We start from the raw sequence: 13,903 nt of genomic DNA, 5'->3' as shown, positions 1-13,903 counted from the left end.
AAAGACAACATAGATTTCTAAAAAAATACTTTGTGACAACAAAGCTGCTAGGCAAATTATTTGGGAGATTACTTCTGTACTAGACATGGCATTAGCATGGGAATGGAGTTCATATGATAGACATTATTAAAGCTCAGTACCTTGGTGTGCTAGTGTACGATGACATAGAAAGTGTTGATAGCAAGATTAGCAAGTAGTTTACACTGTAAAATTGGGAGCATTGCTTGTAAAATTCAAAAAACGATTGACAATTTTTTTTAAATTGTCAGGATAACAAGGTAACTACTGCAGCGGCAACTCAAGATCACACGCTGAGTATACCACACCCCACCTAAATTCTAAAATTCCACCTACTCCGCCACATGACTGGAGAGACTGAAGCCCCAGTTGCACACACCTCCACATGCTAGCTGTGGGAAGGTGCAGCTTCCCATGTACAATTCTTGCCAGAATAAATTGTAAACAATTTTACAACACCAAGTTATAGACCAGCAATTTTATTTTAAATTCACAAGCTTTCGGAGGCTTCCTCCTTCCTCAGGTGAACGTTTGTTGGAAATTTGTTCCAACGTTTGTTCCAACAAACGTTCACCTGAGGAAGGAGGAAGCCTCCAAAAGCTTGTGAATTTAAAATAAAATTGCTGGACTATAACTTGGTGTTGTAAAATTGTTTACAATTGTCAACCCCAGTCCATCACCGGCATCTCCACATCATGCCAGAATAAACACATGGATGAAACATATATGGATCATGTGCCAATTACAGTTTCTACCTGTAACTAAAAATGATCAGCATCCTTACTGGAGCTGTGGATGATTGACATGGATTCCATTTATTTGAAAGGCTATTGAAAGAAACAGTCTCAAAGTAGCTTAAAAGTAAAATTAAAATTTATATAGAACCTTGGTTAGACCACAGTGCATAGTTCTGGTCTCCATATTACAAAAAGGATATAGAAGCACTGGACAAAGTGCAAAAAAGATTTATAAGGATGATACCAGAACTGAAAGGGTGCAACTATCGTGAAAGACTGAACAGGTTGAGGCTCTTTTCTCTAGACGTAGAGAAGATATTTCCACTTGTGGGGGAGTCCAAAACTAAGGGCCATAAATACAAGAGAGTCACAAATAAATCCAATAAGGAATTCAAGAGAAACTTCTTTACCCAGAGAGTGGTGAGAATGTGGAACTTGCTACCAGATGGGGTGGTTTAGGTGAATAGCATAGATGCATTTAAGGGGAAGCTAGATAAGTACATGAGGGAGAAAGGAATAGAAGGATATGTTGATAGGGTGAGATGAAGTAAGGTGGGAGGAGACTCATGTGGAGCATAAACCTATTGGGCCAAATGGTCAATTTCTGTGCTTTAAAATTCTATGTAAAGAAGGAAGGAGCGGGAGGTAAGAAGAGATAAATTCAATAAGTAGTGGTTAGGTGATGCCAAGCCTGTGTAGCTTAAAGTTTCTTTGGACTTTTACCCATTGAGCTTAAATTTGTCATGCAATATTAGGACAGGTGATTTGGCATCCCACAAATTTCTAAACTTACTGAGTGTAGAATTTGCTGCTTAAGTTATGCAATTTTACATAAAAAGTCCCAGACACCATCAAAATTCCTATTTCTGAGTGGATCTGAATAATTACTTGCCCTACTAAGAACTCCATTCCCATGCAAAAGCATCACTGAAAATGAAAACTTGTAGAACAATTTTCTGGGAACTTCATGAAGATGCCTGAAGGCTCACCTGAATTTGGCCCAATTAGTTTCCTTAGATACCTTAATCTTGCAATATCTCATTCTCAATCGGATATAGCATTACATTAAGAATACTCAGATCTGGAGAAGCTATTTGGCTGTAACTAGTCAGACCACGCACTGATCTTTTTGAAAATGGATGTCTAATTTTCTGCTCTATTGCTAATCACAGGTCAAGTACCTGTTATTCCACACAAGTACATATTCAACAGATTTTTATATAAGCATTAGTACCTACTCCTCACATTACTAAAATATTAACATATATATGAAAATAATCTCCTGAGGGAGCTTAGAGAAACCCTATTTTGACCAATTAAGTTTAAAACAAATTCTGTATAAAATTCCTCTATAATCCTCAATAGGAACTGAATAAGGTTCCTGGGGATTATTTGGATATCAACTCAATTATATACATTATGTATTTGCTGTGGTATATTACACCGATTACAAATAAATCTTAAAACTGAGGGGAAAACATAAAGCAGCAAAATCAACAGCTCCTCCCACAACAAATATTTCCTTTGTGGCTCTCTCCTAATGGCTATTTCTCCACTGAGCAGCTGAGCCAAGCAGCCCAGAAAAGTCTCACATGTGAACGTCAGTCTATGCTGAGTTCACTGATTTAGCCAGGGCCGTAGTACCCTGGATTAGAAATGGGATAATTCAGCCTGAGTTTCCATTTCTGATCACTGTGCAACAGGTGTGGGCAGGATTGGACTTGGCTGTGATGCCATCTACCTCCTCAGTTAACTGGCTTGCCAACACTCAAACATGAATAATGGGTGCTTCAGTGAGGCAGAGGATGGCTGTGATCTGTGGAACTGTACCCAGCAAGGAATCAATACCTCCAGGAGGTGGGAGATGATAACATTTAAAAAAAGCTTCCTTTGTCATGGATTTCCTCAAATTCCACCATTGATAATGGGTGCTCAGTTGTGGAATTTCATGTACAACTTGTAAATCTTTACTAATTTCCTTGACTACAGGTCTACTGGAAAGTACTAAAACATTTCAAAACAGAAATTGTGCAAGTCTTGAAATACATATATTTAATGAAAGGACTGAGGTTCCTCCATACAGCAACAAATACCAGCTGGCAATTTAAAATGTTTATTTCATAAATATTTATAAATATAAAAAGCATTTTTTCCACAAAACAAAATGTTCAGTTACCCCAAACATATTCTTTAAAAAATAATTCTACCAAGTATGTAAACACACTTTCCAGTTAAATAGTTATAAATATATAGTCAATTTTGTGAATCAGAGTTCAATTCATTGCTATTACATGTCCAAGGCACTGAATGTTTCAAAAATTTTGAAAATGTTAGATGTCACAAAATTGTAGGAGTATCTTTTTAAATTGGCCATTAAAATAATTAGCTACAAGCATACACAAAAATTCAGTATTATCCAGGTATAATTTTATATATGGACTGTGTCAGCATAACAACTTCCTTTTGTCAATTAACTCTCTCTCTCTCCCACCCTCCCTCCATGTATCTGACAATTAACTCTATCTCTCTCTCCCTCCATGTACCCAACGTAAAACTGGGTTTTCTCTAAGCATGGTCAATGGGCCCATATGTAAACTTAATTATTGATCCAAAACAGATTGCTCAAGTTCAAGTTTCAAAAAACAATGCTGAGGTTATGCCAATTTTAAGAGCTGAGATTTACTCCCTCCCACCGAAGGACAAAGCATGCAAACTTTTGCTATATCTTGTGGATTTTAGTTTCTGATCAAAAGCTAAGATTTTCTACCTCAATACGCCCAATTTCAAAATACACAAATCTTGGACCTGACATTTCTGATCAAATGTTTACTAATTTACAAAAGCTCAGAATAAAAACATTAAAATTGTGTGCTCCTGCAGCTTTAATAACTTTATAATAGGCTGATCATAGATTACGTTTTTAGTCATTTATAATACACTTGAAAAAATCTGCTCAAAATCAATTTCTACTGTAATTAACTTGGTGTTCTATCCATTCATTTTTGAAGAACCAAAGCTATAGAAAGTCTTTTAAAAACATTGGGACCGGTCTGCTTGAACAAAAAAAAACAGGCAAGGCACACACATTTATTAAATAAAGGAAAAGCCACAGTAGTGTTAATAAAATCAGAAATTAGTTACTTCTGGCAATGCCCCAATTATTGTCCCTCAATCAAATGTTAATTTACAATAAAAACTGAGTCAGTTAACTCAATTTATTAAAAAAGATTATTTTCATTAAAGCAGTAAGAGGTTGCCCCATTATTTTCATTACATTTAATTTTAAATTGTCCCATAGCAATAACTTGTGTTATCAAACTTTCTCATCATCTCAGTTTCTTGCCAATTAAGCTGTCAGACTCAGGTATTAAAATAAGATTAGCAGCATACAACCAATAGGTTTAAAGGGTTGTTGCCAGAATGATGCTGCACCAATTATACAGCAAGAATTTGTTGCATTTCTCAGTGTGACTGAACTCTCTTCCACGCCAGTCCCTTTAACTATGGTGATGTGAACTCTCACTCTCTCACTTGTTGAACATAACTATGGACAACATGTGCAACACCAACTGTAACATTTATAAATCATCTTGAGGATTCCCAGAATGATTTTACAACAAACTGTGGTGACATTATTTCTTCTACCTGGCCAACTTAACCTGTTTATAACGTTGTCCTATTTAGTCAAATTAATATTTTAAAAATATATGTATTATAGTTTGGAAATTTTGTTACTGTAGTTTTCATCACCATTTGGGAAGTGTTATTGACGTATCACATATTTTCAATGCTCTAATTTGTATGGTCTCAAATGTAGTTTGGATGCTATGAAAATCTTTAGTTTTGAAACATGCTGCAGTTTTAATAAAGTATAAAATCGAATGCATTCATTGAAATTTTACCCAGAACTTATTTCCTTTAACCAAATTATGCAAATTTGTGTGGAACTGTAATATCCAGTTGCTACCTGCTTAGGCAGTTGGCAAATTCATCTGAAAATCTAGGTAAAATATGAGCAAATTCCTTGCAGATACAAATGAGTGGCCCCACACGCACCCATTTCGACAACAAGGAGCTCTACACAAGATTTTCAATAACAAAGGGTGAAACAAAATAGTAGTAGGTCATCACTTGAGGTTATGAAGATGAAAAGCGCTTGACTTTTTTTGTGTTCGGTCACTGGACATGTGAAGCAGGATGAAGATGCTTAACGGCCAAGAAAAGGCTTTGAAATGAACTGGTTCCTGTGAAAATCTCATTACCAACTTGGAAGTGATGCAGGAATTTAAGCTTGGTTACTGTTTCCGACACTTTGCTAAAAGGAACTTACCATTGAAGAGTAAATGGGATACCAATATCTATTCGCCAAATGATAACACTCATATAGACAAGCCTCAAATGACAAATTGACTAGAGGGCAAATTAATTCCTGTCTCATTGCTACTTGCCAATGCCTAAAACTGTAGACTTTGACATTTACCACATTAGCAGATTTATGCAGGTGTCAGTAATATTTGAAAGGCAGTGAGCCTTCAATTTGTAATTACAACCAAGTCTTCATTTTTTTTTAGATATGTTGAGAAAAGAACTTCTATTTATATGTCACGTTATCACATCTCTCAGAAATATCCTAAGCATTTTGCATATAATGAATTCCTTTAAATGCAGTCACAGTTCTTATCTAGCTATGGATCTTACACCATATACTCGGAGCGATTTGTGTGCGCAAGCGATTTTCATGCGTAAGCGGTAAACTAGCGGGCCTGGGCAGGATGAGCCAGCAGGAGTCAGCGGTGGATCTCTGCGAGTTTCCGGGTGTCCATTCAATTAACATGTGGTAGGCAAGTTGCTAGCGCAAAACGCACTCCCGCTAGGAGTTAGGAAATCAAGTGGCGTGGCTGCTTTTCAAGGGTCTGAGACAGCAGCTTAACATGCCGGGGGGGGGGGGTTGTTGTTTGTGTAGAACTGCGAGAAGCAACACTGGAGCAGGAGGCAACTTCATCCAGAGTCTACAGCAGCAACTGCAAGCACTTCCAAATCATTTCAGATGGGAAAAAAAAACTTATCGCAAAAAGAAAGTCTCCAAAAGCTCTAGATAGCTTTACCCAAGAGCAGCTGAGGATCGCTTTAAATATCACTCCAAATGGTCGACTCCTGACGTACCGCCTATGGTTGGTGGGCAGAAGCAGGAATTGGCAGTGAGCAGACAGAAAATGATGTTGGGGTCTAAATAACATCACTTGACCCCTATATACATATTCACGAGGCGTCCACCTATCTGCCCGCTAGGATTCATATCTGCCTAAAAATCAGACCGCACATAAAAGCAGCGGCAAATGGGTGGGACTAGTAGCTGCTTTATTTTCAGGCCACTACCGTTTTTGAGTGCAAATGGGGCAGTAACGAGACGTAAATCGCCCCCTTTGTGTGGGGCATTGGGTTACCGGAATCTTGCTGAGGCATGTTCTAAGGCGGAATTGTATCTGGCTCTCAGTCACTTGCCTGAACTGTAGGAACTTTAACCCATTCTGGTCCCAAAGGTTAGTTTGAGGGAGTTTCTGACTACTCGACCAATTTGTCCTTGATTGATGCATTAGAAAGGCGAGAAAATTTGCTGTCCTTCGGCACTCGGACACATCTGACCTTCATCTGTTTTGGTCTATAGCCAATTAGTGCTTTGTTTTGGGAAGATCATAAGATTAGTTGGATAAAGATGATGTTTCGGCACAATTGACCTCATCCTCCTAGAATACAAACCCTACTCTCTTCCCATTAAAACATTTTGCCAGCATCCTGGCCTCAACCAACCTTCCTGATCAATCCATTCCAATTATTGACTACCTTCTGCCTAAAGAAATACTTCCTAGCATCTGTCCTGAAACTTTATGTTTACTCCTTCCCATGTTGACTGCAAAATTGCTTTGCTCTCCTGGTAATTGTTTATTCCAGATTGAAGCTCCAGAAATCTGTTACCTGCTGAACGCTGAAACAAAGCAATTCACCTCTGTTTCCTAGTAGTCTAGCTGCACTTGTTTGCGTATTAGATATCAGAGATCAGATCCGCACAGTACTCGCGGAATACCATTATCTTCATGACAAATTTTGACTTAAAGACTATTAGAAGCACATAAACACATGCACAGAAAAAAAATGCAGGGTACTTAACTGCTACTAAATACAACTGTGAAAAAGTAACAAGCACATGGCCAACCTGCAGCTGTCCAGGAGAAAAATTAGTATTGTCCAACGAAAGTATAGTAAAATTCCATTCACATATAGATCTCCTGGAGTCCAGTGATGCCGAGATTAATATGTACCCAGTATTCATGGTTACAGCTAAACATGTTGATGTTACATTACAAAGACTTGGTCTATTAACAGCACACTTAATATAGAAACCTTCAAGTTATGCTGGAGAATTTCTTTCCCAGCAACAAGGAATGCATGTTGAGCATTGGCTTTAGAGTGAAAACAATTCAGGTTTCAAATAGCATGAGAGATGTGTGAAAATAGACAGGTTCTTCATGACTTTGATTTAAAGTCTATTTTGAGAAATTTAAGCCTAAGAAAAGAAATGAACACTGCAGCTTTCAATCACTAAATTGTATGACAAGGCTAAAGATAAAATAAAAGAATTGCTTTACATTAAATTTGAGTTTGAAGAACAATCTTGTCAATCAGCTCAACAAACGAATGTGATGAGCATTCCATGTACTATGTACAAGTTATGCTTAGTGTCATGTTTTCAGGTGACAGTTTATAGGTTTCTTTGAAGAATTCACAGGACACATTCAATATCCCTCTTCCAGTGACAAATGCTCGTTTTTCTTTCACTCTACAGGCTGCATGAACTCAGCAGTGAACAAGGCTTCTGCATACTCCTCACATACATTCTGCAATTCAGCTGCTACGTCACTTAGACCTTCTTCCATTAGCTCTTCAGCCAAGCTAGGTAAAAGAAAAGAACAAGGCATAATATCAGCAAAGTTATCCAGTCCATTCAGTGAATTTATATGGATTGAAATTAACTGCGCTACAATAATTGGCATGCTTATCAGAGATTAGCAGGTAATCTTGGATTATGAAAATACATTTGTTACTTTAGTTTCATCAGCATGCAATAATATTCTTGCTTATGCATATTTCAATAATGTTTAATGTTTCCCCAGAGAAAAAAAAATAAAGTTGCATTCAGCATCCCATTTCAAGCCAAGACAATGTTTCATATAAAGAAGAATAGATGCATTAAATAAACATTATAATAGGTTGAAAAGTCATTTCACAAAATAAAACAAACTGAAGATGAAAACCAACGAACTGGACTAGGAGTCTATTTGATGTTGTGCTGTCACACGTGGTGTGTGAAGTTTAATCACACCGATCTAAGTAATCTCAAGGGTTATAACTTCATTGCGGGAACCACATTTTCATTAAATACACTTAACAAGTACAGCTTCTCATTCATCACCATGTCATAAACTCTTTACAAGCAGAACTGTAGCTGTTATTTCTTACTCTCTAACACCCGGAAACACTAGGGATTACTTTATATTAACACCATCACACAAATATTTCTTTGATCTTAATTTGGCCAATTTCACACGGCATGTAAATGTATTGCATCATGCTAGCTTCCATATAAATAGGACATTTGGGCTTGTGAATATTTTTATATACAACTAAAATCAAGAGTTGTTATGAATCTGCATCCGAATATTCGGTAGAACAAAACATAAGTACACCAGTATAATGTAATACCAGTTTAAAAAACTATTATATCCAGAGTATTAAATCCTGACCAAAATTAAACTTCCATGTATAATTTTTAAGATTCTTTCCAAAATAGATGTATATAATTCATTCTTAAAGCTTTAATTGTTAAATTGAGGAAAATCCAAGTTACAGCATTTACTATTACAGAGCATATTTTCCTTCAATCTCTAATGTAACAAATGTACTGGAGAGTATAAAATGGAAAACTCATTCTCACAACCACATGTTTTCTCACATTAACACCTGAAGGAAAATATATCACATAATGTTTCTATTAGGCAAATGGTAGGTATGTTTACACACTTATTCCACCCTTTCCTTCTCCATCCATCGTCCATATCTCTTTGAATGCAGCGACTCCAACAATTAAGTGCTATAATGTAAATTCTTTAATAGGACCATATCACCTTTAAGACAACATCTATATCTGTTCCAATTTTGTTGCAACAAATTTCAAAATCTAATTAGCTGTAACCCCGTGGACCAGTTAATCAAAAGATAATTTTTTTATTGAGTTTAAAGTTCCTGAAAGATTGAATACCTGACTTCATAAACTATTTTTTTAAAATACAGATCAAAGCTTCTGTCTTCATTAGTAGACCTTCCTGCTGTTTTTGTTCTGCAAAAACCTGCAATGATTAAATGCTATAGCTCATTCAAATTAAAAATTCAGACTGGTAAGAGTTTTCACAGCAGGTACTGAAGCATAATGGTATTCTTCCAACAGTTAGTTCATTTCACGAAAACATCTATAATCTCTTCAGATGAACGATAACAAAAGTAATTGTACTAAAGATAATTTTCTCAGAATCTTGAAGCAGAGAGGCATTTTTTTATTTATCCAAATGTCTAATAAAATGACATTGGATATTTTTAGAATGAATGACAAGACACAATACGCAGACAATGTAATCATGAGCATTAATTGCAAACAAGATAAATCAAATTAAATCTACATTAGATACTAAATCTACCATATAATAACTCTTAAATTTAGACAATTATTGTATGAAAAAAAAGCATTCAAGCCTGATCTTCATTTTGAAATCATATTCTATTTTTAAACATGCAAATGTGAAAGAGAAAATACAGTAAGTGATTACAATACCTCCTGCATGTTCAAAATTAAAAACAAATGCTGAATAGCTGTAGAAAAGTTTACACCCTAAAAACTATACAATTTATTTGGCATCCTGTCAAAACAATGCCATTTTTGCTTAGTTTTGTGCCCCTTTGGGTCTTTTGTTTAAACAAACTGAATTTATCTTCTTCAGAGATATAATAAAACAGTCAAGTACAGTATCAAAGTGACCATATTTACACTAACTGCACAAAAAAAATGTTGGAAATTTGATATAATGCCAGAAAATATTCCAGTATGAAGCACATCTTCCCCTCCTCTCCTTTCCTAAGGTACAATTCCCTCCAGGATACACGTGATCATTATTCCATATCCTATTCCCTGGCACTTTGCAGTGTAACTGTTGCTGGTGTAACAACCATTCATTCATCTCAACCCATACCATTGTCTAGAGCTGAAAATACTCCTTCTGTGTATGATAGCAAACTATATACATTTCATCAAATCTCGTGTAGTATTCACTGAAAAGTAAAATACTACAGATACTGGAAACCTGAAACAAAAACAAAAAACGCTGGAAATGCACTCCAGTTCAGTCCAGCATCTGTTGAGAGAGCAGATACATTTACGTTTCGGGCACAGACTCTTTCAGAACAGTTCTGAAGAAGGGTCTGCACCTGAAATGTAAATGTATCTGTTTTCTCCACAGGTGCTGACTGATCTGCTGTGTCTTTTCAGCATTTTGTGTTTCTGGCACAGAATTCACTGCTCACAGCACAGTTCCCTTTGCAGTGGGAATACCAGACACAGAATGGATGGTCGCATTGCTGAACACCTCCATTCTGTCTGCAAATCTGATCTTAGTCTACCTGTGGTTTGCCACTTCAACTCCCCTTCCCATTTACACTCTGACCTCTCCATCTTTCACCTCTTATGTGTTCCAACCAAGCTTCAGGAACAATATCTCATCTTTCTCTTGAGCCCTCTGCAGTACTTTGTTCTGAACGCTGACTTTAGCAACTTCAGACTTTAGCTATCGCTCCCATTTTCTTATGGGCAGTGTGTGCTGGAGATGCACAGGGGCCCTATCGGATTCGGTACGTGGGGAGAAAAGAGGAAGGCAGGTTAGTGTTGAGTGTGGATCCTTCATCCAAAACACAGAGAGGGATTCTCACTCAAGATATCAGTCTGTGTTACATGTTTAGGGGCTTGCCTTACATGCTGTCCTGGGTACTGTGGAGCTAGTCACTCCCATAAACAGTCTTACATTTTGGGATGTAGCCCATACCGCTAATAACTAACTATACAATTGCATAACCCAGGGGTGTAACAATAGCACCCATTTGTGATCTGAACCGGATATTCACCCACATGCCTCTCCCCAATCTTTTTAAAGGTTGATTGGGAAAACAGTAAAGATGAGGCCAGATACAAATGGTTAAGATTCATTATTTCACAGCATACAAAGCAAGAGTTATGATCAGACTCACAATGAACACAACCTATCTTTGCATGATAATACAAAGTAATGAACACATTACACTTCTGCACATCAGTAGACAGTCGTGTTTAACTTAAACAAAATAATATCTAAAAACTCCGCTGCATTTACACCTTCTTTCACCTTTGCTGCACCTGACTGCTCGCTCGTTTTTTAAAAAAAATAAACCTGTCTTCTACAAGAGATAGTGCATGGAACAATCTCCTTTGAAAAACAGGAAACTACTCCAGAGTTAACTCCTTTGTCCTTCAAATTGAGTCACAAAGAAACCAATAAATATCTGCAAACCCGTAACTAAAAAAAATGAGGAAATAAAAACATATTCAAGTGCAGCAGCTAGGATTTCTTTACTGAAAGCAGTTAAAAAGGCAAGATTACTTTATACCCAATGGTGTAATAGCTCTGCATTCAACCTCTGCAGTTGCAGGTTCAAGCCCTAAAAAGCTGTGACCTATTGATGAGAGGAGAGCTGGTACTTTTTTTTACCATTAGGAAAGAAACTGAACATACACATCTCGTCTTGGTGAGCACACCGCATTATTGATATTAAGGTGCGAGGGTAGTAAAGGAAACCAGCCTTGAGGATGTGAGGAGGCAGAGCTCAGTAAGGACAATAATTAAGGGGTTTGAATTAAATTGTTTACTATTGCAATTGCTAAGAACTGGTTACACGGCCCATACCAGAAAGCTAGTTTAAAAAATATTATATTTATAATCATGTTTTTTACGTGAAGTAATAAATGACAGATAAACTAAATGAGAGTAAGAACTATAGCTTAACGTAATGGAAAGTTGTGTTGAAACCTGCAGAGAAAACTCAATTGATTTTGTAAAGCAATAAAAAAAACCTGAAAAAAAGTAATAGGGACAAACAAACTACTAAGGACAGTATATGGTCGGCATCATTTGTCCAATAATATACAGTACTATATTAATTACCTTTCAGTAATTAACCATGGGTTAAAATTTCCTACAGCCTCATGTGAAATCATTTTTAGATGCTGATCAAATCTCTCACGGTAGTTAAGTATACTTTGAACCATTTTTTGTGGTATAGAGAGTGCAGAACCACCCGGCTTTTTCCTCAATAACTTCTGGATCAAAGGTTCCAACACTGAAGCAGGCTCTGGCCTTCCACTCCATTCCAAGTCCTCAACAGAGCTAAATTAAAACAACATAAAAGTTATGACAACACATTTATTTTCATTAAAGCAACCGCAAACGTGATCTTGGCAATAATTTACAACTGACAGGAAAGTTATAGATTCAAAGATTTCTCATTGCATCAGATTTATCATGATTACCCATGGAATATGAAACTGTTTTTGATTGCAGACCACTCCACTAGGTTTTACCCAATGAACTTTTAAAAAAATCTTCAGATAATATCACAACCAAATCCACTTTCTGTCTTGTCCACACTTGCTTTCGTCCCTGCCCCTCCTCAAGTTGTTTGGTTGAAAAGCGAAGTGAGAGATGTTACAATAAATAAAAAGGAGTACACTAAGAGAAGTTAGTTAAGCTAAAGGAGGATCAATGCCAGGACCTGACAGGATACATCCCAGGATCCTGGGGGAACTGCTTTGCTCAGTTCATTAAAGGCTTGCTTATTTTCTAGCTTCAAGTTCTGATGATGAAGAGCCTACACCTGAAAGAAAAGCCTGTTTTTTCTCTTTACAGATGCCGATTAACCTGTGCATTGCTTTATTATATTAACTGTGTTCACCTAATCCTGCACAAAAGAATGCTCTGATTATCTTAAAATGTTTGTGTTCATTCTATAACAGTAGCAGCATGAATTTGACATGAAAATCCCAACCAAAGTAGCCAAATCACACTAATTAAGCTACTCTGCTTTTACCAAGATCACCTTAAGTAGGTAACCTTATACTGGAGTGTTATCTTGCCAGCTTCAGCTGAAGCCAGTAATGTGCCTAAGATACCAGTCACAGTGTGAATGAGACTGGCCTACTTCCTGGCAGAGTTGTAGCCACACAACTTTATACAAGTAGATTCACATCAATCAGTAAGTTTATCAGCGTACGGTCAGGTGAACTGAACCACAAAAACTGGGAGCTTTGATTTCCCCTGAAACTCAGAATTCTATTGGTGACAAACAAGTTGTTTGGGTGCCATCTTGACTAACCTCTAAGGGAAGATTCAGATGAAATAATTTGAACTACTACTACCTGAAAGTTGGTCACAGTGCTACTGGAAACATCGATGCAAAAGTGGCATCATAATGTGCACTTTTTTTTGTTTCTAAATGATTAGTTCAAGCATTTACAGGTTCCAAATAAAAAAAAATGGTTATCTTTTACTATTCCCTCGGAGGCAAAAGAGCAATAGAATAGCAAGTACAAACAATAGCAACTCCCGTTGTAATACTTCAGTAGCTAGTATGAAGTGGGAGAGCGTTGGGTGTCACAAAAATAAATTACCATAATGAAACACTGATATTCACAACTTACTCAATTTCCAAAGACCTCTGAATTATTATATCCAACGTTGGCTCACTTTGTTCAACAGTTCTGGTGATCCTGATCGGCTGTGGGGTACGTGGTTTTGTATCAATTGAGACAAACTCTCTTTCTAAGAGAACAGAAATATCAGTAGAAAATATTTCAGATGTATGCAAATTTTGTTTCCAAGACATCAAAATATATGAACAGGTCCCATTTCTGCACTTTATAAATGTGGGTGTCAGATGTAGAGATTCTAAAACCTAGTTTAATCAAGTTGATCATCATACTATCCTACAGACAGATGTATTTATAAACCATGATTGAATTT

At 36.7% G+C, this 13,903-nt stretch overlaps 1 protein-coding gene across 3 annotated transcripts in view; it reads right to left on the bottom strand.

The window, feature by feature from the left end:
* Positions 1–4,591: 4,591 nt before the first annotated feature.
* The window catches only part of kiaa0753 (KIAA0753 ortholog), a 51,027-nt gene continuing 41,715 nt past the window's right edge, over positions 4,592–13,903 (bottom strand). For all 3 annotated transcript variants that reach the window (XM_068008217.1, XM_068008219.1, XM_068008218.1), the window contains 3 exons: positions 13,582–13,702; positions 12,050–12,271; positions 4,592–7,703 (listed from right to left, as the gene is read on the bottom strand). In XM_068008217.1, coding sequence (XP_067864318.1) covers positions 7,586–7,703; positions 12,050–12,271; positions 13,582–13,702 — 461 coding nt within the window. In that variant the 3' untranslated portion in view covers positions 4,592–7,585. The remainder of the gene's footprint in view (positions 7,704–12,049; positions 12,272–13,581; positions 13,703–13,903) is intronic.

Source organism: Heptranchias perlo, chromosome 28 (assembly GCF_035084215.1).
Source record: "Heptranchias perlo isolate sHepPer1 chromosome 28, sHepPer1.hap1, whole genome shotgun sequence".
NCBI lineage: Eukaryota > Metazoa > Chordata > Chondrichthyes > Hexanchiformes > Hexanchidae > Heptranchias > Heptranchias perlo.
Note: the sequence above shows the minus strand (reverse complement) of the source record. Positions and strands in the feature narration are given on the sequence as shown.